Source organism: Aureobasidium namibiae, assembly GCF_000721765.1.
Source record: "Aureobasidium namibiae CBS 147.97 unplaced genomic scaffold scaffold_11, whole genome shotgun sequence".
In the NCBI taxonomy this organism is placed as follows: domain Eukaryota; kingdom Fungi; phylum Ascomycota; class Dothideomycetes; order Dothideales; family Saccotheciaceae; genus Aureobasidium; species Aureobasidium namibiae.
In genome coordinates, this window is record NW_013581198.1 from 218,644 (window position 1) to 243,951 (window position 25,308).

The window sequence follows — 25,308 nt, forward strand, 5'->3', positions numbered from 1 at the left end:
GCGCAGGTCCCCGCTACCAATAGGGGAGTGGCATGGAGAGAGGCTGTACATACCACTGGTGCTATCAGGTGTTGAGATCACACTTCAAGCTGTTTTCTGTCGTCTGCGCCGGCGTTTTCGAAGGAGCTGTATAGTTGCGGGATATCTCAAAGTCAAAATTGCATCGATTGGCCCATACTATTGATGATTTTATCGTGTAAGTGAACAGGTTTTGTCAACACCAGATTAGAAGATTCTACAAGTACCTGGCGCATGTGACGTCGAGCCCAACGCGTGAGAGGGCGTGCGCACCGACGTTTGTCCCGCTCGGATTGGTTGGCTGCTCAACAAACAAGTTGGCAGTCATCCTGTCGTAATGAAACACTGCTCTCACTTTCTGACCGGGCTATTTTCAGGTGGAGAGCATAGTTGTTGAGTCTAGCTCTGGCTGCCTTGATAGAGATCAAGTTTGCTTCGTCGTATTCGAGTAGGCTTGCTATATTACTTCAAAAGCCAAATACTTCATCAAAACATATGCTTGCATCTTCTACAAGTGGCTAGCACAAGGGCCAGCAGGTTCCGGCTCCGATGAAATGTGTTTCGTCTGCTTGTAGCTCTACGGTCGTCTCTCCGTTTGGAGGCTCATCGGACCAAGTCTCAAACACTTTCTGTGCTCGATAGCTTAAATGGACATCACTCCGTCCCAAAGAATCAGGCTTGTGCCCCTGTCAATCTATTCCCTTTTGAAAAGCACTGGATAGTGGCCGCGGGTCAAGGATAACCTGCAGGGTACACACCCAGCCTTGCTACCTCCCCGTGTGCTAAAGTTCGTAATCCGTACACTTCTCCCACAGAGTTATAAAGCATGATCTCCCCTGTAGAGATACACGATTGTTTCCGAAGTAGACACGCATCCAAAGAGATTTGATAGATACTCGCCGTTCGTAAACATTCATTCTGCAGATGGTGAAGGTGAAAGCTGTTTGTCTGTGAAGGAAAGCTCGAGTGAACAATATTGGCCAAGGTCATGCTCTCGACAGCTACAGGGGATCAGTGAACACAGTCAAGAGATGGACATGGTCGCCCTGATGGTAATGAGCATGATAGGGGACCAATGTCTCAGCCTAGTCCACCCTCGAGCTGTACACTGTGAATGAATTTCGCAGTGTGAATCCGCCCAAGACCAAAGACGAGGGGCTCTTGGGTCGCAATCGAAAGGTCATCGTCATCGGTGAAGCAAAGCTCGATGCCCCGCACAAATCGAGGCGCCGAAATTGGTGCGGGCAGCTGGCTGTGCACGACATGCAACCCACCGAAGTCTTCTGCGACCGCATCAAAACTCTTTCCACATCGCTATACACTTCCCAGATCAGCTTGAATTCAATCTAGATCTTCAACATGGCTTCCACCGCTCCCCCCGCCGAGATTGGTATGTCCAATTCTACCGTGTCCCTGAAGCCACGAAAATTCAGAAGCTAATTGCCTTCGCGAGCAGACTACAGTCTTAACAACCCCGACACGTACGGCCAAACCTCGACTTCGCATTGAACGACCCAGACTGACCTCGAGATTAGCCTCACCAAGTACAAGACTGCCGCCCAGATCTCCCAGAAGGTCCTCGAGGCTGTGACAGGTACATGGCGTGACGAAAGCGCAAAAAGACCGACGACTGACATGTGTTGAAGGATGGTGCACTGAGGGCGCCAAGATTGTCGAGATCTGCGAGAAGGGCGACAAGCTCCTCGAAGAGGAGATTGCCAAGGTCTACAAGGGCAAGAAGATCGCAAAGGGTGTCGCTCACCCTACCACCGTTTCGCCCAGCGCTTTCGTCACTCCCTACACCCCCCTCAAGTCCGATGCTGAGGAGGCCGCCGTCGAGCTCAAGGCTGCCGAGTGCATCAAGATCCAGCTCGGTGCTCAGATTGACGGTTTCGCTTCCATCGTCTGCGACTCGATCATTGTTCCTTCTTCCGAGGCCAACGCCAACGGTGAACTCGAGGGCCGCCAGGCTGACCTTGTTCTCGCCACTTACTACGCCAATGAGCTCCTTCTGAGAACTATGCTGCCTTCCGGACTTCTCGCCTCCGGCTCCGAGGAGGAGATTGCCAAGGCACGTGCACAGAAGCCTTACACTCAGGGCAAGATCACCCAGCTCCTTGAGAAGCTCGTCAAGAGCTACGACTGCAACCTTGTCGAGAACACCACCTGCTGGCAATTCGAGAGAAACGAGATTGAGGGCAAGAAGAAGATCATCTTGGCTCCCGGTGAGGGTGTCAGAGGTGACGGTCTCCCCGAGGTCGGCGAGGCCTGGGGTGTCGAGATGGGTGTCAGTTTGGGCACCGGTAAGGTCAAGTCGCTCGGCAACCGTGCCACTCTCCACCGCCGCACCACCACCACCTACGGCCTGAAGAGACCCAGCTCGAGAGCTACCCTGTCCGAGGTTGTCAAGAAGTTCGGTACTTTCCCCTTCTCTATTCGCCAGCTGGAGGACGAGCGCGCCGGCAAGGTCGGTGTCGTCGAGTGTGTTCGTGGTGGTGTTCTCCGCCAGTACGAGGTTATCGGTGACAAGGACAACGAGGCTGTGTGCCGTCTGTTCACCACTGTTGGTAAGTTTGCGTTGTATTTTTCATAAAGCCAGCACTTCCTGACTGTGACAACAGCCGTCACCAAGAACGGTATCACCCGTTTCAGTGCTCCCCCTACTCCTGACCTTAGCAAGTTCAAGACCGACAAGAAGATCACCGACGAGGAGATCCTCAAGATCCTTGAGCAGCCTCTTGCCAAGGAGTCGAAGAACAAGAACAAGAAGAAGAAGAGCGCCACCAAGCAGGCTGAGACCACCGAGGCATAGGTACTCGCTCAGACACAGACCGATTGTGGACAGAGCTTGTGATGAAAGCTGAGCAGCCATACTGGAAGACGCCCAGTTGTGGAGACGCATCAGGATGGCATATGACGGCATGAACAGCAGAAGAAGACACGAGTCGGAACTGCTTACGGTGAGAAAGTCAAGGGGGAGAGACAGGAAAGGCATGCCAGGCACTAGTCGAAAGCAGATGGTAGTCAGATACGAGTGCCCATACTCAGCTCAAAGCAATATTACGCATCACGTCAGAGATAACTTGGCAGATTAAACGGGAAAGTGAATGAATTGCAAGTGAAAGTGATGATGATGGTTGACTGTTCAAGGGGCTGGTGTTTGGTCACCTTCCACCCTTGGCACGCCGACGAGATTCCTTGAAGCCGCACACCTCGACACGTCAAACACACCTTGCCGGGGCCTCGAAGTTGAGAGAGAGAGAGCGCAAGTCGACGCGAAGGACTGGCCCAAGAGGAACGAGTAACCTACTGCCTCTGGAAAGGGAGCTATTGTACGACCAAAAAAAAGTCATAGGCGTCCGTCGCGGCTTCAGCTTTCCACGCTCAAGATTCGACGCACCTGCCTCCCTACTCAACACCGCAACGGCCGCCAGGCGGATCCCTACGCACCCATATTGCAGACGAGAGGCACTTGTTGCCCAGAAAGAGCTATCAACAATAAGATGGATTCGACGCCATCGACGAGAAGCAGAAACCGCAGCCCCCGTGTGCCCCCAGCGTCGACCCAAAATCGCACCGTCACCCAGCCTCCTGCTCTGAATGGCTCCACTCAGGACTGGATCGAACCGCCGCTCGCATCTCCCATCCCGAGTTTTGAAGACCATGGAGGAGGTCCCTACGGAGTCCTCGAGGACATGCAGGCCCTGGGCAGTCGACCGACAGCAAAGGTCAGAGGCAGAGTGAAGCCAGACGCTCCTAAGAAAAGCGCTCTGGGCAAATCTCTCGCCAATCCCGCCGCCACTGCATCCAACCAGGCCACGCCAGAGCCAACCCCTGCACCCATGGAACCCCTGCCCGAACAACCTCTGGTCATTGTTGACGATGAGCGTGATGATGATTACACGCCACGCCCCTCCAAAAAGCCCGCCAAAGCTCGTCTCTCACGCTCAGCTGCCAATACCGTCAAGGCCACTGCATCACCAAAACCCACCACACCTTCGATTGCAACCTCTGAGACTCCCGTGCCTTCTTCCGTTGCTACCCCCGCCGCCTCGGCCACACCGACTGCTGCCCCTAAGCCTAAGAGTCCTGTCCAGATGGCTCGAGAAGCTGAGATCGTTAGACAGCTCGAATTGTTTGATCAGGTCATTCCACTGCCATCGACATCTGGACAACTAAATCTATTTAATGTTGTGAAAGCTGCTGTCAGAAAATCTATCGAGGTTGGAAATAAGTATCTCGGTCTCGCTATTCAGGAGGTCTATCTCGAAAGTTTCTCCAAACCGTGGTTGGTAGATTTGCTACAGGGCATTCTCGACCAAACCTCATCTCCACAAGAGATTGCAGTTTTCAGAGAACACATCTCCCAGGCCAAAAAGAAAATCAAGGCTCGAGAAACTGCTGTAAAAAAGAAGAAGGTTACAAGTGAAGCCAAAAAAGATCCCTCACTGGCCCCTGAAATGGTTCCGCACCCTTCTATTGAGACTCAAGCGGTTCCGCGAAAACTCAAGATTTCACTGAAGAACTCAGGCAAGAAAGCAACGCAGAGCGTCACCAAGCCAGCCGAGACGCCATCCCTTTCCCAACCCATAACCAAGCCGCGCACCTCGAGTGTTTCTAGCTCTTCGTCTTTATCTTCACTCACTAGCATCGAGGAAGAAATGCCCCTTGCTGAACCATTGCTATCCTCGGCGCCTGTAGCTACTCCAGCCATGCTTGCGGCTCCTCCAGAGACAAACGGCGTCAAGCGCTCTTCAATGGAAGCTGGAAATGACGAAAAGGATCAGGAGTTCCAAGCAAAGAAACAGAGACTCGACCAAACAGTCAATCGCGATGCTCCCACAGAAGAGAGCCACATACGACCAGATCTCCTGGCCATGTCCAGCGCGCACCAGAATCCGATTGTGCCGCCCGTGCGACTCACCGCGAATGGCGCTCACAACAGAGATGTTCCAACTGGTGGGGTATCGCCTCTAACCGACATGTCTTCATCGCTCTCGTCTGCATCTCGCGACAATACACCCAAGAGAGCTTCTATGCCTGCCAAGATGATGAAAAAGAGGGCCAAAACTAAGCACTCGTAAGTGACAACCCCTGATAGAATGCGCGCAGTAGACAAATGAGTGCCCACCACTAGTAAATATGAATATACAATGCTGACTGCTGCTGTGCACACAGGCCTGTCAAAAAGCAAGTGCCTGGGCAAAGTCCTGACGAGGACGGAATAAGCCGGAGAACCAGCCCCAGCGGTCCTGATGTGAACGAAGAGGTACGAACTCCTTGCTATCATTTCTTCCCATCGCACTCGGAATCATCGTTCTTTGCTCATGCAAAGAGATGCCTTTGCTGATTGCATCTGATTTACATGCATCATGAAATCGCTCTGCGAACAATTCCCACTGACACCCACATTCCAGTCTGACAACAACGACTTCTGCACAGCTTGCAACACCAGCGGGTTTCTCCTTTGCTGTGACGGCTGCGACAGTTCGTTCCATCTGCACTGTCTTGATCCTCCTCTAAGCCAAAATGCACCTGAGTTGAACGAGGCTTGGTATTGTTTCGGCTGTACCGCAAAGCGCGCGCAGCCCCAGAGGCAGTCCCGTGGTCTCTTCGCTGCATTGCTTCTCAACCTTGAAAAGCGTAATCCATCAAACTTTATGCTCCCTCAGGACATTCGCGAATACTTTGATGGTGTCGCAACTGCTAAAGACGGCAAGTTCGTAGAGCAACTTGCCACAAAGACTCGGTAAGTCTATTTACATGCGCACCAGAGCCGCACCCCCACACGTGCTTCTCGAGTGGACTCTACGAATCAGCCACGCAACACAGAATACTGACTGACACGCTCAACAGAAGAGGAGTCGGATACGAAGAGCTGCCTGATCATTTCAAGACAAAGGATGCCAAAGGGCAAGCTATCCTATGCTACAACTGTTCGCTCTCGTCTCTTGGTCGGCGTGAGATCATCACTTGCGATCAGTGTAGCGCTCATTGGCACCTCGACTGTCTCGACCCGCCTCTTGCGAATGCTCCCTATCGTGACCATACTGGCAGAAAGATTCGCGACTGGCTCTGCCCCCTTCACGCTGATCATGTGCTTCGCCAGATGGAAGTGCCTCGTCTGGCTGACAGACAATTCCAAAGAGAGCGAAGAGTGAACATGCGCAGACCTCGTGCTGCAAAGGTCGTTGAAACTGCTCTCAGCCGCGGCTTCATTAACGATGGCGTGATCGAAATAGCCAATGACTCAAGCGAGGACGAGTCTGAGTTCGAGGAGATCGAAGTCGCTAGTACTGTGTATCGTCTTCCTGAGAAGGGCATCAAGCTCGATTTCATTGACAGAGTCAGACGGTAAGCACATGTCCATCCGATGTCAAACACTTTCTCTAACAGTCTTGTAGAACTCGAGCCGCCGAACAGTACTACAATGATCGCCAGACATACCCCCCTCCCAGCAAGAGAATCAAGGTCGAAGACCACAACGAAAAGGACAGCTTCTTCCGTCGCTCTTTTGCAGAGCAGCGCACTGCACTCGATTTGGTTGGTCTTGCCAATCAGCAAGCCGACCTTGACTTCAACGGAGATCAAGTCAGCAGCTTGCTCACTACTCTCATTGTAAGCTCCACTGTTTTTGATTACTTTTAGACGTGTGTAATTGACTGTGTTCTGCAGGCCGAAGCGCCAGCCGATGTGGTTGAGCAGATGATTGAAGCGGAAAAGGCGGCCAAATCGTCCTCTGACACAACGGGTCCACCCTCGCCTCCGGCATCAGACCAGCATACAGAGCAAAGCGTAGCACAACAGCGCAAGAGTCTGGAGCTACTTCAGATGCTCATCGCACGAAAGCTTGCTACCTTGCCAGATCAGTGATCGGTCCATATTCTGAGCAAACACCCATTGTTCTATTGTTGACAGTCTATTCACGAGCATGGAGAACAACACTTCGTTGGTTCCGGACAAGGGGCAACTCGGCCGCGACCCTTTGTGAGCAAGCGACAAAACACTAGTAGGAGCTTCTGGAGATAATTTTCTCTTGCCATCAAGCTCGTTCGTATGATGTGTCTTGCTTGCAGGACTTCTATCTCACTTCCAGGACAGTGCTAACAGCTTATTCTTCTTTTCACATTCTTGCGGCATGGATGGTTAGGCGAACAAGGGGACAACAAAACGGTTGTACTATAGCTAGTAATATGATCATTGAAAGGTGCACAACATGACATGCGCTCTTCCTCACGCTATTCCACAACTATTTCTCATCTCGTGTTTTTTTTGTGATGCGTGTTGGCAGATAGTTCAATGCTTGTCGGTTTTGCTTCTGGTCCTTGTTGCTGTCATGGCTTCTGCAACACACTTTATAGCAGTTATTGTCTTCTCGCATCAAGACTGCTTGCATATCGTTATCTTCGCCGCGGAGTCAAATCAAGATCAACTCCTCGACTACAGTATCGCCAGAAGAACTTACACAGCCCCAACGAGCAAATTGCAATTTGATGGTTGATAAAGGTGATTCGCATTGCGTTACTGATACTCGTGCTCTGTTTTGCTCTATTCATTGACGATCGTGGATCTCGAGACCACCCTTCCGCAACATCCTCAGTGATTTCCGGTCTCCGCCGCCAGACTGAATCCCGTCTCCATTTTGCCCGCACCACCATTCAACGTCGACCCGTTCGACCCAAGACTAAACACCTTTTGCATATTCGGGCTCATGGGGCTCTGCCTGCTGATATTGCTCTTCACAAGATGCAAATTCAATCCTTCCTCTCCATCCTCGTGGAACGCAGCTCCCTTGCCAATCTTCTGCAACGAGTCGCGCATGAGCATTTCATAGTATGCGGTGGCGAACAGAGTAGCGGGCACGTTGACGAGGATGGCGATCCAGGAGTAGGAGTGGTAGGCAAAGGCCTCGCGGCCGAAGAAGATGGCGGCTACGATGCGGGTGCCGAGGTCACGAGCTAGGTTCGTGCTGATTGTAATGTCGGCGAAGCCCCATACCATTGTTGAGTAGACCAGACCGATTGCCCAGGGAGCTACTTGAGGAGAGATGAATGGGTTGGCGGGGTCGAGGCAGGCCCAGAGTACGATACCGATGTAGGAGTCGACGAAGAACTCGATGAAGAAGAGGTAGCCGAGGTTGGTTTGTGCAGGGCCTGGGAAGGAGCAGAAGATGCTGGCGGGTCCGCCGCTGAATACTGTGCCTTTGCCGGCGGCGATGGTGGTCGCTGCATACTCGGCGATTTGGACGTGGTATTGGCCGTAGACGAAGAGGCCGGCCATGAAGGCACCGAAAATTTGGGAGAAGATGTAGTAGGGGACTTTCTTCCAGGGAAATCCTTGCCAAGTAGCGAAGCATATTGTCATGGCAGGGTTAAAGTGACTGCAGGGATATTAGGCAACGGTCTATGCTGAAGCCTTTATGATCAGACTTACCCTCCTGATGTTGAACCACAAGTGATGATGGCAAAGGCAATACCAAAGCCAAATGCAAGACCGACCTGAAGCAGACTTCCAAACGCAGCGTTTTCTGCGCCCAGAGTAAAGGAAGCTGTTGCAGCAATGCCAGGATACACATAGAAGAATACACCAGTGCTATATGGCAGGTCAGCACCGAGACATTCGTATGGGTCGCGGTGAGTATGGTTACGTACGCCTCGGCCATCATCTCACGAAGCCATCTCGGCCTTGCCCGCTCAAAATCAAGTTTACGCTGAGAGACAGGCTTGGTCGAGACGACATGACGCTCGTAGTGCTTTTGTATGGCCTTTGGGGACAAGTCAGAAGCGATCGAGATCAGAGCAAGAAACATGACATACCTCTGTTGCACCCAGCTCAAGATCGTTCGTGTGGAGTCTCTGCATGGGGTCAGACATGATTGCGGAGAGAAAATTGGTAGATGTTCAGAGGATCGATGGTATCTGCAACGGAGGGATGCATAGCCTCATATACCTCGCCCTTACCGAGGTTACTGGCGTCTGATAATTGCTTCATCGTCGACTAGCCACCACGGAAAGAAGTGCTCGACGCCCTCGAGTTGAACGAGACATGCTAGACGGATCTGACGGATGCCTGCCTGCCGCGTTCGCCTCGCCAGGATCAACTACCTCCTGCACGAACGAATAGCGCGGCTCGAGATGTCCTTTTCCGGGGTCTCCAGATCGACACTCAAGTATCTGCCGTTAGGGTTGGATGACACGATACCGGATCCGCGGTACATATACGTGTATTGGAAAGCATGGCTAAAGAATCACAACATGTGCGAGTATGGTTTGTCGCGTGTCGCGCCAATCCTCTTGAGTGGTTTGAGTTTGTATAAGAATCACAAGGTGATTATGGAAACAAGCTCATCAAGAGACCATGACAAGCATCAGGCTTGACTGTCAAGAGCGCCGACATGTCTGTATCCGGCTAAGCTTGATACAACGGCGACATGGCTTGCGCGTAGGTGGAAAGAGGGGGAACGGTAGGGATTCGCTGGAATCGTTGATACCGGCATACATATGTTGCAGGATGCCTCGGTGTGCGGCTCAAGTGGCCAAACGATGTAGTACCTCACAAGTTGTATCGAAAATAGACGGTTCGACGGAATTATTTCCACTCCAGATGATGTGCAATGATTGTCGTGAGGAGACCCCGCACGGCGTGGGGTACGATATCGTGGGGTCGCATCTCGCTCGGACTGTTCAAGGATCCGGCTCCGTACCAAAACTAGGCACGAAGATGCCTGTAGGTAGGTATGCAGACTGTAGCTAGTCATCGGTCAGCTCGGCTCAGCTCGGACTTGACGATAATGCATTTGGTCAAGTCTGATCGTTGTCTTTCGATAGTTTAGTTACCAGCACTTGCATCGGATCCATACTTCCTTCCTCATACGCAAAGTTATGTCACAAGGGTCTATAGGAAGCATTGTCTCTTTAGTAGACAGGAGGTATCCATCGAGAGTCGCAATTCAATCGGCTCTCTGCGGTCATCGGTACCGTCGTGAAAGGACTGTGCATTTTGATGGCTTCGGCTCCGCCTGCATGTTGTCGCGAGAGCGGAATGGGAGTGACAGAGTTTGGCACGTAGGGAAGATGCTTAACACCCTTACTCCAACTCGGTCCTTGTGGAGTGCCTCGGAAGGTGCCCTGTTGAACTGTTTGGCTTGAGAGCAATCCCAACGACCATGGAGCCCGCAATCATGAACTACCGACTAACGAAATGTAGGGCTCAGCATGGAAAGAAGTAGTGCGTTAGCGAATGCAATTGTAGAAGGGGTATCTTGGATAAAAAAGCAAGGTCGTAATCATGTCATAGACCATGTGTGTTTCTCAACATGTCATGTGGTAGTGTGAACAGGCAAGCCATAAATCTCGCCGGTCCTTGTTAATGGTGGGAAGTTGACGGGGACGTTCCTTATTCAATCCTCCTCGTCACTGGTGGCCTCATGGTTCTTTTTCTCGTACTTGAACCTGTCGAGCTTGCTCGTAGTAGTAGCAGCGGCGTCGGTCTCTGGTTCGTAATCAGCTGGCTCAGGCTCGGATTCATCTGGCTCTGACTTGGGAATTCTGGCTGATGAAGTCTGGACGATTTCGTCTTGGGTATAGTTTGGACGAGGAAGTTCTTGGCCTTGTGACTTCAAAGCTTCTTCGACCTCAGGCAGGATTCCCAGGAAAGCTGAGAACTGTTCGAGAGAAAGCGAGATGCCCTGAACAATTCAGTATGTGACACGATATCTGGAAGATAAGCATCGACCCACCTTCTTTCCCGGAAGTGTCTTGCCATCTTTCTCGTAATACTCGCGAATGTTGATCTGCAATCTTGCATAAGAACTCAGATACTTCGAGGTGCTTCCAAGATGTCGACTCACTAGATGGATTTTCTTGTACTCTGACAAGGTCACACGACGCTTTCCAGAGAGCTAAGCGATTGTCAGCGCGTAGAACATTTCAAGTATTTCAAGAGCCTCACCTCCCAATAAGGATTTCCATCATCATCAACTTGCTTGTCTTTAGAGATTGCCGTTTTGGCACGCTTGGACTGGGGAGCGTCTTCGACGAAACCGCCATCGGAATCGTAGTCATCGGCCTTGCTGGCACGCTTCTTAGATTTGGGAGGCATAATTGAGATGGTTTAAGGAAACATGCAAGATGGAAAGACGTGAGCTGGGAGACGTGCACAAACGCGTCGATGTCATGGAGCCGAGACTTGCTTTAGAACGCAGCGACACCTCTTGGAGAACACATGCAGCTTCCCCATCGGGACTTCATTCGTTGTTGCCAGTTACCGAGCATGCCTGATCAACTTCAACTGCAAGATTGACAATAGTGAGATTGACCTGATCCAAGAGCTGTTTATTCGTCTTGTTCCGAGCAGCTCTAGGCCTTGTCTACATTGTCTATACTGAGGTTGCTTCCTGAGAAGAATTGTGTCGTACAAGAAAGTACCTACGTTCACTATTATATCAAGCTTTGGGTCATAAAGAGCAACAATCATTATTGAAACAAAACACGATCGCTCATCCAAGATTCACATCCGTGTAGGTGCAGGTAATTAGACACGGCGACGGCTCGTTACGCGACAGCCTATCAAGGGCCGAGTCTTCAACACTAAGACGCATACCATTGCCACCGATAATGATGACGAGCACATCATGAATGGACAAGACGTCACACCAGACGACGGCAACGAAAGCGATTATGGATCAGAGTTTGGAACAGACGACGAAGCAACGCTCTCAGTCCTCCTCACAGCTGCCTCGCAGCCTTCGACGTCGATAAGCGACCATGCTTCAATCTTGCCGGACACTTCCTCGTTGTCGCCATTTGCCAGAGGCACGCGGCGCAAATATGTCGACGACGAGGGCATTACCTTCGAGATGGTCTCACGCGATAGTCCTGTCGGCGAAGCCTCAATTGAGATTGAATATGACGAGCACAACCGCCTCTCTTTCTCCCGTACGTCCTAATGCTACCGCCAGTTGATTGTTGGGCTGACCGCTGACAACAGCGCTTTGCAGCTCGCCCTGACGCCGTTCGATTGTCTGTAACATCACGCGAAGCAAACGCCGAACCAGAACAACCAGATCCCTTGGACACGCGATCACCAATTGAACGATTTCGCACGCCTCCGAAGAAGCCCCTCTCGGTCACCGACATAGTATCGCCTGCCTGGTGCGAACTTCAGTACTGGTACAGCTTGACCAAGTATGGCAGGGTTCGCCGCACCGCAGCCATGAAGCAGGGCTCTTCGGTACACAAGGTTCTGGAAGAACAAGCCGCGACGACCCTACCTATCGACACGATACGCCTACTGGTCGAGAGGATCTTACAGGAACAATTGAAGGCCGTCGTGCCTGTCGAGACGGTAAACTCGGTTGTACAAAAGGCCCTCGAACAAGAGAAACGCACCGCTGTGCCTTTGGATGTTGTTGGAGGCTTGGTACATCAAGTCTTAGAGAAGGGCAAACTCGAGCCTGTCGCCGTCAATACCGTGAGCGAGGCAGCACACAAAGTCACTGGCGCACAGGTACAAAAGGCTGTCTCTGTAGAAGTTGAGACCAAAGAAGATGCTTTCGGTTTGAAGATCTGGAACATCATACAGAACCTACGAACTCTAAGGGCCACCGGACAGGCTCGCGAATTCGAAACATGGGCGGTTATCGAAGGCCAAGTTGTTAATGGTATAATTGACGAGCTCAGCTACGAATGTCCTGATGAGCATCTTGAGGCAGATGTGGCTCAACAACAGGAAACAAAGCCCAAAAGAGGTAGACCAAAGAAGCAGAAGGTCGCTCCTGAGAACCAACCGAACCTGGACACTTTCTTCAGCGGCTCTCAAACAGCCAAAGACCATGAGAAATCGTGGCTAGGCGTTCCTCATGCCAATCGCAGGATATACATCAAGGATGTGAAGACTCGTGGTTCGAAAAGCATGCCCAAAGGCGAAGCGTCTTTCCGCCCCACATCGATGCAGCTGATGATGTATCATCGGATGCTTTCACTGCTCGCTTCGAACTCGGTACCAGCTGAGCAAGTCTTCGCTCGTTATGCCCTTGATAGCAATGCTGCTTTCAGCGACATGTTCCTCGCTCAGCTCGGCAGTATTGAATCTGAACATGGCGCCGAAGCAGCTGAGCAAGCAGAGATGCCTGCTGAAGACCCGATCGATGAGTTGCTTGCTCACAATAGCCTCGAGAAACTCTGGACGCTAATGATCTCGGAATTTCAGCTCGCAATACCATTCTCCACTAAACCATCAACGCCATCTCCCATCGGGGATATTCTCATGGCCGAATACAGAGCATCTGGTAGTGGTTCCGTGATAGGATCGAAGAGCTTTGTCTACGATTCAGATGTCCTAGACGCCTACCTGAAAAAGACTATGGCTTGGTGGAACGGCGAGCGGATGCCGAACGGCGTAGAGATCGAAGAGGCTTTCAAATGTCGAATGTGTGAGTTTGCCGAAGTGTGCGGCTGGCGCAAGGACAAAGTTGAGGAAGGCATTCGCAAGGCTAGGCTTCGCAAAGAAGGCAAGAAGAAGAGCGACGTTTGATCGCATCTCAACCTTGCTCAGCTGAGGCTCTGCGTATTACGATTACGATTACGATCGCACGAATGAGGTTATTCACCGAGAAGCGTTGGTATACGGATCCACGGAACGTACTTGGGTCTTATCTGTGGTATGCTCAAGTCATGTGTACCGACCGGACTCGTGGTATCGTGGAAATCCAAATATCGGGGGACGGAAAAGGCGCCCTCCAGATGCAAACGTATGTACCAATGCAGCCATGCAGTCTTAGGGTTCGGTATGCCATGACATGCATGGCGGGTGAAGATGTAGGGCTGCGTTTGATTGTCACAAATATAACAGCTCACATGGGCGGAGGATGCTCGGTCCGTACCGAACGACCATATTCACTGGCAACGAAGATGATGGAGAAATGAGTTCATGTGCAATTTTAAGATTGCGCAAGCTGAAGAATCCGAGTGCATGAAAAGGACGGTGCATCCGCTCAGATCGAAATGAAGAGGATCTGGAGTGGCTTGGAGGATCATGCGATCTGCAGCTGACGGTCAGAGAATACGTTAAGGCCTTGAACAAAGGGGGCATTGACCTCCACCATCGAGATAGAAGTCAGCACATAGTCGCCAAATGGCAGTTCATACCGACCGAGTTCGCGATCTGTCTACAAACGTGCGGCAGTGTCAATGTCAATGTTTAGCTGTAGAAAAGCACGAGCTCGCTTGATTCACAAAGATCTTGGTTCTAAGTGTTGACCTCGGTGGCGTCTTTCCTCATTGGGTCTACTTCTTGCACTGCTATAGCTGATAGTTGGTTTTAGTCTCCTAGCAACATGTATAGGCTGGGGAGAGAAGGCGGTGGGCGATTGGTACACGCATCCACAGTGCTGGGTTTCAAGGCATTCACTCAACCTCCACCTCTTTGTAACAATTTTCGATCTTCAAAGTCTGACCCCTTATGTGGAGACCGTAGTTGTTGGATGCTGGGGCAACAGAACAGACAATCGTCTCTCCTTTCAGCAATGCTCATCTTCTTGCACCGCCCTTTGAGTGGGTTCGCTGAGCATTTGGTTGCCATGCTTGCCTTGACGCCTAATGTGAGAAAGCTCGTACCTGCTGTCGAGTAGTACTGCCACGCCATCTCCCCCACAAGCATCTAAGCTCTCGGGTATTACTAGTTGGTGTCGGTTGACCAGCAAGCACAAGATAGAGTTTATGTTTCTTTGACATTATACATCTGCGCGCGGTTTGACTTTTTGTCAGAGGATGATCAAAGCGGAGGAGGAACAGCGGAGTAGTCGCCGTAAAAAGTAAACAAACACATTGAGACTTTCGAGATGCAGAGGAACACCGCACCACCAACGTCTCTACATATCCAGATGTCTGGAATCTCGGTCGAAGGAAACGTGGCTTGGTCTCTCATTTCTTGAGCATTTGATGGTCGAGAGCGGGCAGTGTAGTAAGGCCGACCAGGCCAAGGGTCACAAAGTATCAAGAGCCTAGAGGGCTTGACCTTCAGAGATCGGCTGCAGGTCTCCCTTGGGACCTGCAGCAGTGCAGCGAGGAGCCGGCCGGCGGTGAAGACAAAGGAGAGAGTGACAGGAGGCGCACGGTGCGGCCTGGGGGTGGGAAGTGGATTCGTAGACTTGACCTTTTCTTGCTTTAGGCGCGCCGGGAGTGGGCGTTCGCGCCTTGAACTTTTTTTTGGCTCTCTTCCTTTCCACGAGGGTGGTCGTCGGCCACTACTATCGGACAATCGGAAATAAGAGTAGGCTACCATGTTGCTGGCTGGATGAACATGTCAAGTGGCTTTCTCGAGTCGTGAGTAGAGATTGTGAACAAACGTTGAGAAAGTCATCAAGCGCAATATGTGGATTGCGAGTCAGCGGTCAAGAGTATTGAGGAGATATTCAAATGTGCACGGCATTGAGTCCCGCAGAGCTCCCCTTTTCCAATCTTGGTTGCCCGGGTTCGATTGCACGCCAACTATGCAGCTACATAGCTAGACCCGTTGTATAAATCAAGATACTTTGTCGAGTCAAAATCAAGTCGAAGGGGTTCGAACCATCCCAGGGTGTCGGGTACAACGTTGTATGTAGGTACGTATATCTCGCGGACGGTACGGCAGTAGCCTCCACCCTTTCGTGACCGTTTGTCCAAAAGCAAGCTCCTGGTTTCAGAGAGCTCCGTTTGTATTAATAGATAATCGGACAATGGTGAAGGTTGAATAAGATGCGAGAGTCTTGCAACTCCAATCTCACAAGCGGGCAACGGAAGGTCTTGTCCAGGGCGGTGAAACACAGGTTGACTTGGAATACTGCTTAGCTAGTTCCAGCAGCCTTATCATGTGAGGTCTGGCGCTAATTATCGCACATCTCGATCTACTGACCCCTCGAATATTTACAGCGGTCAAAGAGCAAGCTTGAGCTTCGAGAGGACAGGGCAAGGTATAATGAGGGGCTAACGGCAATGCAGCGCTCAGCTGTAGTGGACGGTAGAGGAACAAAGTGGCTAGTGAATAGTGAGCCGGTGCAGTGCTAGCTGCTAGCATTGTGCAAGGAGAAGATGTGCAAGAGAATGTAGTCATATGTGAAAAATGCTTTTTGCATTGATTGTTATTCGGTTTGTTTGTTTATACCGTGCAGGGACCACACAGCTCTCGGCTGATCCAAGTCTGAGCACGCCTCGACATCAGAAGGCGGTGGAGTTGACGTGGGTGAAGCAGACGGACCAAATTTGGGCGGTGTCAAAAGAGATTTGGTCGTCATCGTGTTCGTTATGCAGATGGATGGGCGGCATCAGATGTGGGTTTTGCATGATGTTTATGATTGAGGTTTGGACTTTGAACGGCTTGCGGCTTGGTCAATGTGGCCAGTGCGGTCTGTGCGCTTGTCGCGATCAATGCCCATCGCTGTTGCCCTCCGCCGCCGCTGGCGCCTTCCTTTACTCACCCATCTATCGACTTTCTCGCCATTCTTCTGCCGCCCGAATCGCCGCCTGCCTGATTGTCCTGTCTCGTCAAGCCCGTCTCTCAACCTCGACACCTGGCTGTCAGATCGATCGACCCTCCAACATCAACAAAGCCGCTCAATCAGCCTCATCCCCGCTCATCCACACGCGCCGCGCCGTCGCATACCTCTGTTTACATTTTCGATCATCGCCGCGACCTCAGTACACCCAACGTCGCTAATTTCCATCAATACTCGATTCCTGCGCTCGCCGTTCTGTCAGCTTCCACGCTTCTATCGTATATCCAACAACCCTCTAGCTGTCGTAGTACACCTGACTGCCGCATCGCATCTGTCGCATCCGTCCTGCACACGCCTTCATCCAACAATAGTGGAGCGTGTTGATGGCCACCTAGCTTTGCCAGTCGTCTCGCTTCGCGATACAAGCTCTCCGTTCGACATAGATACTCCCGGCACCCTCGACAAACGCTCTTCGCGCCGCCTAGTCCTTCCAGACGACCAACCTTCATCCTGGCCATGGACTTCGAGTACTCTCCCCACCGTTCAGCCGGAGGCACTCTGCACATGCTCTCACCCACACACCCTCAATACTCCATCGACGCGTTTCCCTCCATCAAGCAAATTCGCCGCTCTCTGTCGCGTTCTCCCTCGAAGCCGTCGCGTTACCATCTGGTCTCAAGGTCTCCCAAGAAGTCTCCTCCACGCTCTGGTCTGTCGCGTGCATTGAGTGCAAACACTGGCGCCGATTCTTCACTCAAAAACAAGCTATTACTACGACGGAACGCGCCTGTTCGCGCCAATGCGCGCAAGGAAACGCCGAACACTTTGAGACGCGCCTTGAGTGACGCCAGCAGCCAAGCAAACACTGTAACCATGGAACTTACTCAACAACCTACTCCCGGTGACCAGGAAAACTCGTATCTGACTTCACCTACCTCGAGGCACCTGGAAGTGCCTCGCGATGCTCGCTTCGAAGTCGACGATGAGCCCATCAAGTTCGACTTCCTCAAAGGACGCAACAGCTTATCAGTGGCCATGAGTGGAACTCCGGCAAAGTCCAGCCCTCTCAAACGCAGTGATGGTGTTATGAACCTTGACCAGGTCAACCTCGGTAGTCCCAGAGCTAAGAGACGTAGTTTGCACAGCGCCTCTCTCGGCATCGACTTCGACGTCTTTGAACAGGCTTTTGAGAGTGCGAACAATGGCTTCAGCGACGATGAACTTACACCTGTGTCACCGGTGCGTCAGCGATCTCCTCAGCGCACCAAGCCTTTCAGTCTCAGAAGAACCACTCTCCAGCAACGAGTGATTGGTGCACCTCGCGCCAGGCCTCATTCAGACTTGAGCGAGTCTCCCAGTGGTCACTCAAAGGCAAGAGCCAGAATGTCTCTTGATGGCTCGCTACCTCTCCGTGGACTCGAGCCCTCGTTTCATCTCCCACCCCCAGAGCAAAAGACCATTTCTCGCTCAGCACCGAAGCCCCACCCTCTCTCCAAGGCACTGAGCCCCTCATCCTCGGCATCGAGTCTCGGTGATGACACGCCACGACTATCGCCCAAAAAGCCACAATTCTCTGGACCCTACCCCGGCTTTTCCAAGAGTCTGCCCATCGGGGCGCTCAGACCAAAGCCACACACCGACTCCAGTGACTCGAGCGATTCGTTCGAGACGCCCGAAGCCTACAAAATGGCAAAGCCATTGCCACAGGCTTTCATGTCGACCGGCTTGATCTCTAAGCGTAATCGAAATGTCGACCTCCCTCAGTCTTCATTTGGTAGCAGCATGAACATGCCCGACACACCTTCGAAAAAGACCATTCTGCCTCACCTTGGTGGTGGCACTCCTGCACCAGCAGCTAACTTTGGCAAATTCTCTCGCCCACTGCACGAATTTGGCTCTCCTACGACCCCATGGAGCCCGCACCCCGTTCAAGCATCGCCCGAGTCGTTCGGAAAGGGCGTGAACATTTTCGGTGTTGGCTGTGCTTCCGGCAAGTCAAACCGACGCAGCAGCTTCCTGAGCATTGCCGACGAAGACCTGACCAAGTCACCCCTCGGCCACATGGATGTACAAGCCAGTGGTGATGAGATGCCACCAACCCCCACCAAAGCCGCCTCTTCTGGATCTACAACTATTCGACCAACGTCAAAGGGTAAAGGAAACAGCTTGCGAAGCTCCTTATTCGGACGCAGATCATCAATTGCACCCGACACTTTCACAGCTCCAAACTTTGAGGACCAGCAGCCAGCAAATGACTGTAAGTATATTTCCTCAACTACTCCTTCTTCGGAGTCAAAGAAGAGTGAAACTTCGACTCCATCTCTTACTATTACACCATGTGGCTCGCCATCTTCTCCTTCTTTTGAACAAGCCATGAGCCTTAGGCAGACTCATCGCAAATCTTGCCCATCTCCTCTTACTCTTCGGTGCCGGGAATTTCCTTCCTTCTCTTCTTCTTCTACCTCATCTGCAGGAGATGCTGAAGCAAAGCAACTATTAGCAGTCACACCATCTAGCCGCTCGAGTTTTACAGACTCGAACCTGCCGCCAAAGACTCCACAAGAGAGCTTCACCCCACCAGATCCTAGCGGCCTGTCTATCTCTGGTGAGCATCGTGGACCAGTCTTGTTCGGTATGAGCGGTCTGCAAAGCTCAAACAGTTTCCCACCCGCTACTCCCACTGGACCGAGAGATTCGGGCATGAACTTTGGTGGAAGTATCAGACCTGGTGCATTCGGAGCATCGGTCTCGGGCTTCTTTGCAAACGATGTCGACACCGCACTGACATCGCGCTTTGAGAGTGTTCAGGCAGTTGGTGTCGGAGAATTTTCTCAAGTTTACCGCGTTTCGAAGCCTGTTGTTGGCAGCCCAGCAGCTGGGTTTGCACGCAAGGTCGGCAATGTCTGGGCTGTGAAAAAGTCGAAGAAGCCATATCTTGGTGTCAAGGATCGTGATAACAAGATGAGGGAAGTCCATGTTCTCCAGGCTCTCCGTGGCAACGAACACATCCTCGATCTCTGCGACTCGTGGGAGTCGAAGAACCACCTCTATATCCAGACTGAGTTCTGTGAAAACGGCAACCTCAAGGACTTCCTCACCCAAACTGGATTCAAGGGCCGCTTGGATGATTTCCGCATCTGGAAGATCTTGCTCGAGATGTCTCAGGTATGTACAGGCATTACCCACTATTCCCGTGATTTATATTAATTCATTGCTATAGGGCGTCAAGTGCATCCATGATGCTGGATTCATCCACCTCGATCTCAAACCAGCCAATGTGTTGATCGACTGGGAAGGTGTGTTGAAGATTGCCGACTTTGGCATGGCCACAACATGGCCTGCACCTAGACACATTGAGGGCGAGGGAGACCGCGAGTACATCGGTCCTGAGGTGCTCTCCGGCAAGTTCGACAAGCCTGCCGACATGTTCTCCCTGGGCATGATCATGCTTGAGATTGCTGGAAACATTGTCCTCCCTGACAACGGCTTGCACTGGCAAAGACTCCGTAGCGGCGACCTCAGCGATGTCCCGAGCCTCACATGGAGTTCCGAGAACAGCCTCCCTAGGTATGAGTCTGGCGAGCCTATGGTCGATGACAACGAGGAGACTATTCGATTCGACGACGACATGGATTTGGGCAACCAGCCTCCCACAGCTGGCCATCGAAGGAGAGAACTGGCCCAACCACCCAATTTCATGATCGATCCCAACGACAGCGAGGCACTAGACAAGGTAGTCGAGTGGATGATTCACCCATCACCCGAACAAAGACCGGTGATTGATGAACTCCTCAGCTGCGGTGGAGTACAATGGGTCGAACAACGAAGACGTGCTGGTGCCACCGTCTACGAGGGCAACTGGGGACCAGCAGACGACGTTCTTAATGCTGGTCACGACATCGACATGGTTGACATTTAAGGAATATTGATGTCTTGACCAAGGGTAACAGACCCCCTTACAACAAACATGGCCAACAGGACATACGTGGCGATGAGGAGTTTCACCTTCAAACGAACTTCCACGGCCAGCGATTTACACGCAACGGCGCTGTCCAAGCGGCAACCCGATTCTTGGGCATGCACAAACTATCACGCAACATCAAACTTGTATCAGTAACGACAGCACGATTGATTCCCAGGAACCAGAGGATTCCATCTTCCACATGCCTTCTTTCCTTTTCTCTTCTTCTGTCTTTCTTGCTGCTCTCTATCTTTATTTGGTTTACGATGGATGCACATCGCTTCAAGGAGGATGGCAGTTTCAGGCATTTTTGTTATGTTTTTTTGTTGCTTCTATTCCTTTATTCAACATTGCTCGGCGGTTGGTCTATGTGATTTCGGCTCATGGGACGGCAAAATACCAAATGGCGTTGATCATGGGATACATGGGCTTCCTTTCTCTTTTGGTTTCATAGCGAGCGCGTGGTTGGCGGCCACGTTGCGCAGGCGTTTCTAGTGTCACAGGAGCACATGTCGGGTAGTTTTCCAGACAGCATTCTTGGAAGGCTTCGGCAAGGGGACGATTATTAGGCGCGCAGCTATTATGGCGACAATTCATGGATTTTCTGACATGGCAATGAAACTTGGCTTGTGCACTGTGCCTGTGTCGACTGGGTGATGATTGTTGTTGTAAGCTTAGCGACTGGAGGCTGCTGCTGGCTTTGTTTCGCCATGTCGAGCGAGATTTGGGGAAGAGTTGGATGAGGCTGGATTGGACTCGGGGCGCCGCTAATGCAGAGATATTGTGGTTATACGAGAAGAATGGATATAGTTTTGTGCAAAGCAGCGCTAAAGCAAGATTGAATTGTTCCAGAAAATTGGTCGAAGGGCGGATGGAAGAGTCGGGCGGTGGCTTCCTGGCTGCAGCTTGGCACAGTCGATTCGACGGCATCATGACATGGCGACGGCCTTGATTGCTCTCAGGCCTCGCGCACCCCCCTGGCAGCTCTTGCACTTGGATCTGGCTAGCCTCTTTGCTTTTGCTGTCGCTCTCGCTCCCCCACTTGACCGTGTCTGTCGCTAGCACGCTACACACCGACTGTCGCAAACACAACACAACATGCAGATGCCCCAAACGGCCTGACTCACGTCCAAGAAGCCTTGATCAAAGTCCAAATTCCCACATGGCCATGGCCGACGCCCACGAAGCGCCCCGGAGCGTGTCCAGCAGAGACAGCAGCCCCGTCACGGTGCGACACGCCTCGTCCACGTCCATATCCTCGATCCCTACCCTCCGGAAACAGCCCTCGGCCACCTTTGCTCCCTCGGAGAGCCCCCGCTCCTCGAGAAACCCCTCGCCGGTGCGCGCCGCCATGCGCCAACACGGCACTCCTCCAGCCTCGGCCGTCCAGGGCAGAGCCGGCGCCTTGAGGTCCCGTCAGAGCAGCCACGACACCAGCCCCCACCGTACACCGGCCTTGTCTACGCCCACCTCGGTGCCTTCGGCCGCTGCCATCCAACGTGCTCTATCCGCAGCAACCATCCCACAACTCCAGCAGTCCCAACAGTCTCAATCCCCCAACTCGGTCACGGATGCCGTATCTCGACTCACTGCCCAGAAACGCCCTCTTGCCAGTGCCTCTGGCGAAAGCACCCCTACCTTTGTACCCCCGTCACCGCGACTCAAATCTCCACCTCCTGCAACCGCTCGCTCTCGTAGGAACTCGACCCAGCCACAAAGTCAAAAGCCTGCTCCTCCTGCTATCGTCGTCGAACCCTCCTCAACTCCATCAGAACATTCTATCTTGAACGACGGCCTCAGAGAAGAACCTATCCAATTGCAACCCCCACCACCTCCGAAGGTTACGTCTCGAGGTCCTAGCGGCCCGAGACCTGTCCTCGAAACAGTTGTCGAAAATATAGCGCCCAGCGGTAGCACAGACTCGAAAGGGTATCCTCAGATTGTTATAACAAGCATGGTAGCACATAAGCTGACGTGGTATGCAGGATTGAGGCGCATTCTGACGACGACGGGCCTCCGACCGTTCGCGGTAAACCAAAAGATAACAATGGAGATACCTCTTCCAAACTCGCAGAAAGCGAGAGTGACGCTAACATGAGTGATGGTCGCGGCCGCAGGGCCAGTCAGAGTTCGACTATTCGTCCCAAAAACCTTGCCGCCATCAAATCGGTATATCCTGGTCTCGGCTCTAGCAAATCACGCGCTTCCGAGGGAACTCGAAACATGACAGTCGAGACAGAAACCGTCAGCTCAATTCCACAATCACAGATTGCCACCATGGATCGCTCCACCCTGGGCAGACCCGACTTAGGAGGCTCCCTACGTATGAAGCCCAGCACTGAGACGATACGACCAAGAAAGGAGAGAAAGCGGGCGACGCGCAAGGCGCCCTCGATTAACAACGGAACGGGTGTGTTTAACCCCCCATTGCATTTGCACCATCGTTCGTCTGTTGCTTCGTTTTCTTCCCGTCGCAGAAACATACCCACTTCTTCTGGTGAAGCTCAACCCCCGATTGATTCCACCGATGATTATGAAGACACGCGTTCAGATTCGTCTATTGCTCGTTCGCCCCGTCGCGTTTCTGCTTTCCGTCGCGCTGCTCTGACATATGTTCCATCGCACAATACTAACGCATCTATTCGTTCAGCCTCTTCCAAGGCCGATATATTCGAAGCCAGGGTTGCAAACGCCGTCGACGAGGCCAACTCGTCAGACTCGGACGAGACGTTCGTGTACGAATCGAATCCGCCTGAGCAACAGCACAGAGCCAGTCGACATCACTCGCGTACACCTAGTGGAGCATCCCTCCACAGCCAGAGCGACTTCCGCCACGCCATGCGACCTTACGGCGATCACCGTATTGCAGGCAAGCGGAGTATGAAGTTCTCTAACAATCCTTACAGCGTCCTGGACAGCCCCGAAGCTCTGGGTGACGGTACCGTTCGGGCTCACCATGCTAGGCACATCGGCAGGTTTGGCCGTCCCGGTGGCAGCAGCCGCGCTTCTCTCTATGACCAAGACTCGCCTTTTACTCAAGCTTCAAAGCTTCGCAGCACTACATTGTCTGTCTCTGAGCGAGCACCTTCGCGCCCTGGTACACCACGTAGCACGGCGAGCGGCCAACATCGACCTTCTGGCTTGTTTGGCAAAAAGAACGACAACTCACAATACGACTTTGAAGGAGGAGCAGCTGATGACGAGCGTACACCCATGCTGGGTAGCGTCAGAACACCAAGGAATAGCCAGCGAAACTACGGCAGACGATTTAACAGCGACAACAGCATGCGCTCGATCGATTACTACGGCGTCAGAGAACCACGATCACGCTTCAGCAGAGTTGGGGGATTTATCCTTGGCCTTCTGGTCGTCATGATGGTGACAATGGGTGCTGTTGGTTTGCTGGTTATGTTCAACAAGCCCTTGACCAATTTTCACGTGGATAAGATCCAGAACGTCTTGGCAAGCGAGCAGGAGATTATGCTGGACCTTCTGGTTGGAGCTGTTAACCCGAATATCCTGAGTGTGACCGTAACGGACATGGATGTTAACATATTCGCGAAGAGCAAGTATGTCAACCCGATTGGCAGAGACGACGGCGCTCTGCTTGCAACAGCCCAACGAAGACGTCTGGAAGCTAGCAGTGAGGCTGGCGGTACCCCATGGCAAGACAAGCATGGTCACTGGCATGCTGGTTCTGGTGTTGATAAAGGCACGGATCCGATCGAAGGCGACTCGCAGACAATGCTTCTCGGCAGGATCCTCCACTTCGATCAAGCGCTGTGCTTCGAAGGTTCCCCGATCAAACGGCACACGCACTATTCACTGGGCGAGCTGCGTCTTGGCTATCCTGGCAATAAAACCGAAAGTGGCGGATCAGAGCGTTGGGAGAGAGTACTTCAGTACCCGTTCGAGCTCATCCTCCGTGGAGTACTCAGATACCAACTGCCTATGAGCAATCGACGCGAAACAGCAGCCATCGGCGCCAGTGTCATAGTACACCCCGAGGATCCGATAGACAGTCACGGACGCATGCGCTTGGAAGAGGTGGATCACAGCGAGGATTGGCAATGGATAGATGTTGACGATTTGGAGAGCATCGAGGCGTTCACGACAGAGCTGCAGTAGCTGCTCCTCGTCTCAACGCTTCGAAGCGTTTTCGACGCTCCTTCAAGAATTTATGACCTTCAAGACCTTTATTAGCATTTTTGAGCGAATGGGAGGGTGGATCTTTGCTTTTCCAACTCTTTCTCTGTATGGATGGGATGGATTCTGTTTTAGTGTTATTTCACAGGGTTTGGGCAAAGCATACACTTGGAAATGGGATTATGGAGGTGTATGATGAGATTTGTTACGTGTTTGGGACAAGAAGTGGGACTGGCTCAAAGCCATGTGTTGGACTTGATGTACTCGAGTAGTTTCCTAGTTAGCTAGCAGTGTTGAGCAATCGACCTCTGATGTCTTTGGTATTGATTACATTGTACGATGTCGGTCTATTTGCAGAGACTGTTGTGCAGTATATTGGCAGTTAGCTATGCGTGCGTGACGGACTTGATGAGGCTCAAGGCAGCCTGAGGCAGCATCCCCAGGCCTCGGCCGCGATCGCTCTTTCCCGGACTTCAGTTCGTGGAGAATGAGGTAAAAGGAGGCAGTTATTGACCCACGACATCAGGTCATCGACATTGTATTGCCAGTATTTCTATTGTCGCGAACTCATCCCGATTCCAACGACACTGATTATGAGTGGATTCCTGTACTGAGTCACGGCCACCAACTCGCACCATAGCGACCGGCGCGTCACCCTAACTGCACACGAGGACCACATCACCCAGGCACACAGCAACCATGGACGGACCGG

General features: G+C 52.2%; 7 protein-coding genes across 7 annotated transcripts; 5 read left to right on the forward strand and 2 right to left on the reverse strand.

Annotated features, from left to right (window-relative positions):
- Positions 1-1,377: 1,377 nt before the first annotated feature.
- M436DRAFT_64790 (curved DNA-binding protein-like protein) lies at positions 1,378-2,830 on the forward strand (the record flags this gene model as incomplete). The annotated part of the gene is made up of 5 exons (XM_013570863.1): positions 1,378-1,408; positions 1,475-1,499; positions 1,554-1,612; positions 1,665-2,585; positions 2,640-2,830. 5 exons carry the CDS (start codon positions 1,378-1,380, stop codon positions 2,828-2,830), a joined length of 1,227 nt encoding a protein of 408 aa, XP_013426317.1.
- Positions 2,831-3,521: 691 nt separating this feature from the next.
- Positions 3,522-6,891, forward strand: M436DRAFT_49925 (uncharacterized protein; the record flags this gene model as incomplete). Its single annotated transcript, XM_013570836.1, has 6 exons — positions 3,522-5,098; positions 5,197-5,287; positions 5,436-5,767; positions 5,875-6,372; positions 6,423-6,636; positions 6,694-6,891. 6 exons carry the CDS (start codon positions 3,522-3,524, stop codon positions 6,889-6,891), a joined length of 2,910 nt encoding a protein of 969 aa, XP_013426290.1.
- A 723-nt stretch (positions 6,892-7,614) lies between these two features.
- Positions 7,615-8,879, reverse strand: M436DRAFT_49845 (aquaporin-like protein; the record flags this gene model as incomplete). The annotated part of the gene is made up of 4 exons (XM_013570818.1): positions 7,615-8,398; positions 8,452-8,610; positions 8,670-8,782; positions 8,835-8,879. 4 exons carry the CDS (start codon positions 8,877-8,879, stop codon positions 7,615-7,617), a joined length of 1,101 nt encoding a protein of 366 aa, XP_013426272.1.
- Positions 8,880-10,417: 1,538 nt separating this feature from the next.
- On the reverse strand, positions 10,418-11,118 carry M436DRAFT_49729 (PC4-domain-containing protein; the record flags this gene model as incomplete). The annotated part of the gene is made up of 5 exons (XM_013570797.1): positions 10,418-10,528; positions 10,586-10,705; positions 10,757-10,810; positions 10,868-10,918; positions 10,969-11,118. 5 exons carry the CDS (start codon positions 11,116-11,118, stop codon positions 10,418-10,420), a joined length of 486 nt encoding a protein of 161 aa, XP_013426251.1.
- Positions 11,119-12,078: 960 nt separating this feature from the next.
- M436DRAFT_49064 (uncharacterized protein) lies at positions 12,079-13,551 on the forward strand (the record flags this gene model as incomplete). Its single annotated transcript, XM_013570659.1, has 2 exons — positions 12,079-12,249; positions 12,499-13,551. Coding segments are annotated over 2 exons (1,224 nt in total), but the record flags the coding sequence as incomplete, so codon positions are not given.
- A 3,454-nt stretch (positions 13,552-17,005) lies between these two features.
- M436DRAFT_64795 (kinase-like protein) lies at positions 17,006-20,408 on the forward strand (the record flags this gene model as incomplete). Its single annotated transcript, XM_013570864.1, has 3 exons — positions 17,006-18,746; positions 19,023-19,654; positions 19,710-20,408. 3 exons carry the CDS (start codon positions 17,006-17,008, stop codon positions 20,406-20,408), a joined length of 3,072 nt encoding a protein of 1,023 aa, XP_013426318.1.
- Positions 20,409-22,673: 2,265 nt separating this feature from the next.
- M436DRAFT_49007 (uncharacterized protein) lies at positions 22,674-24,578 on the forward strand (the record flags this gene model as incomplete). Its single annotated transcript, XM_013570647.1, has 2 exons — positions 22,674-22,860; positions 23,101-24,578. The coding sequence occupies 2 exons, from the start codon at positions 22,674-22,676 to the stop codon at positions 24,576-24,578; spliced, it is 1,665 nt and encodes a 554-aa protein (XP_013426101.1).
- Between the last annotated feature and the right edge of the window lie 730 nt (positions 24,579-25,308).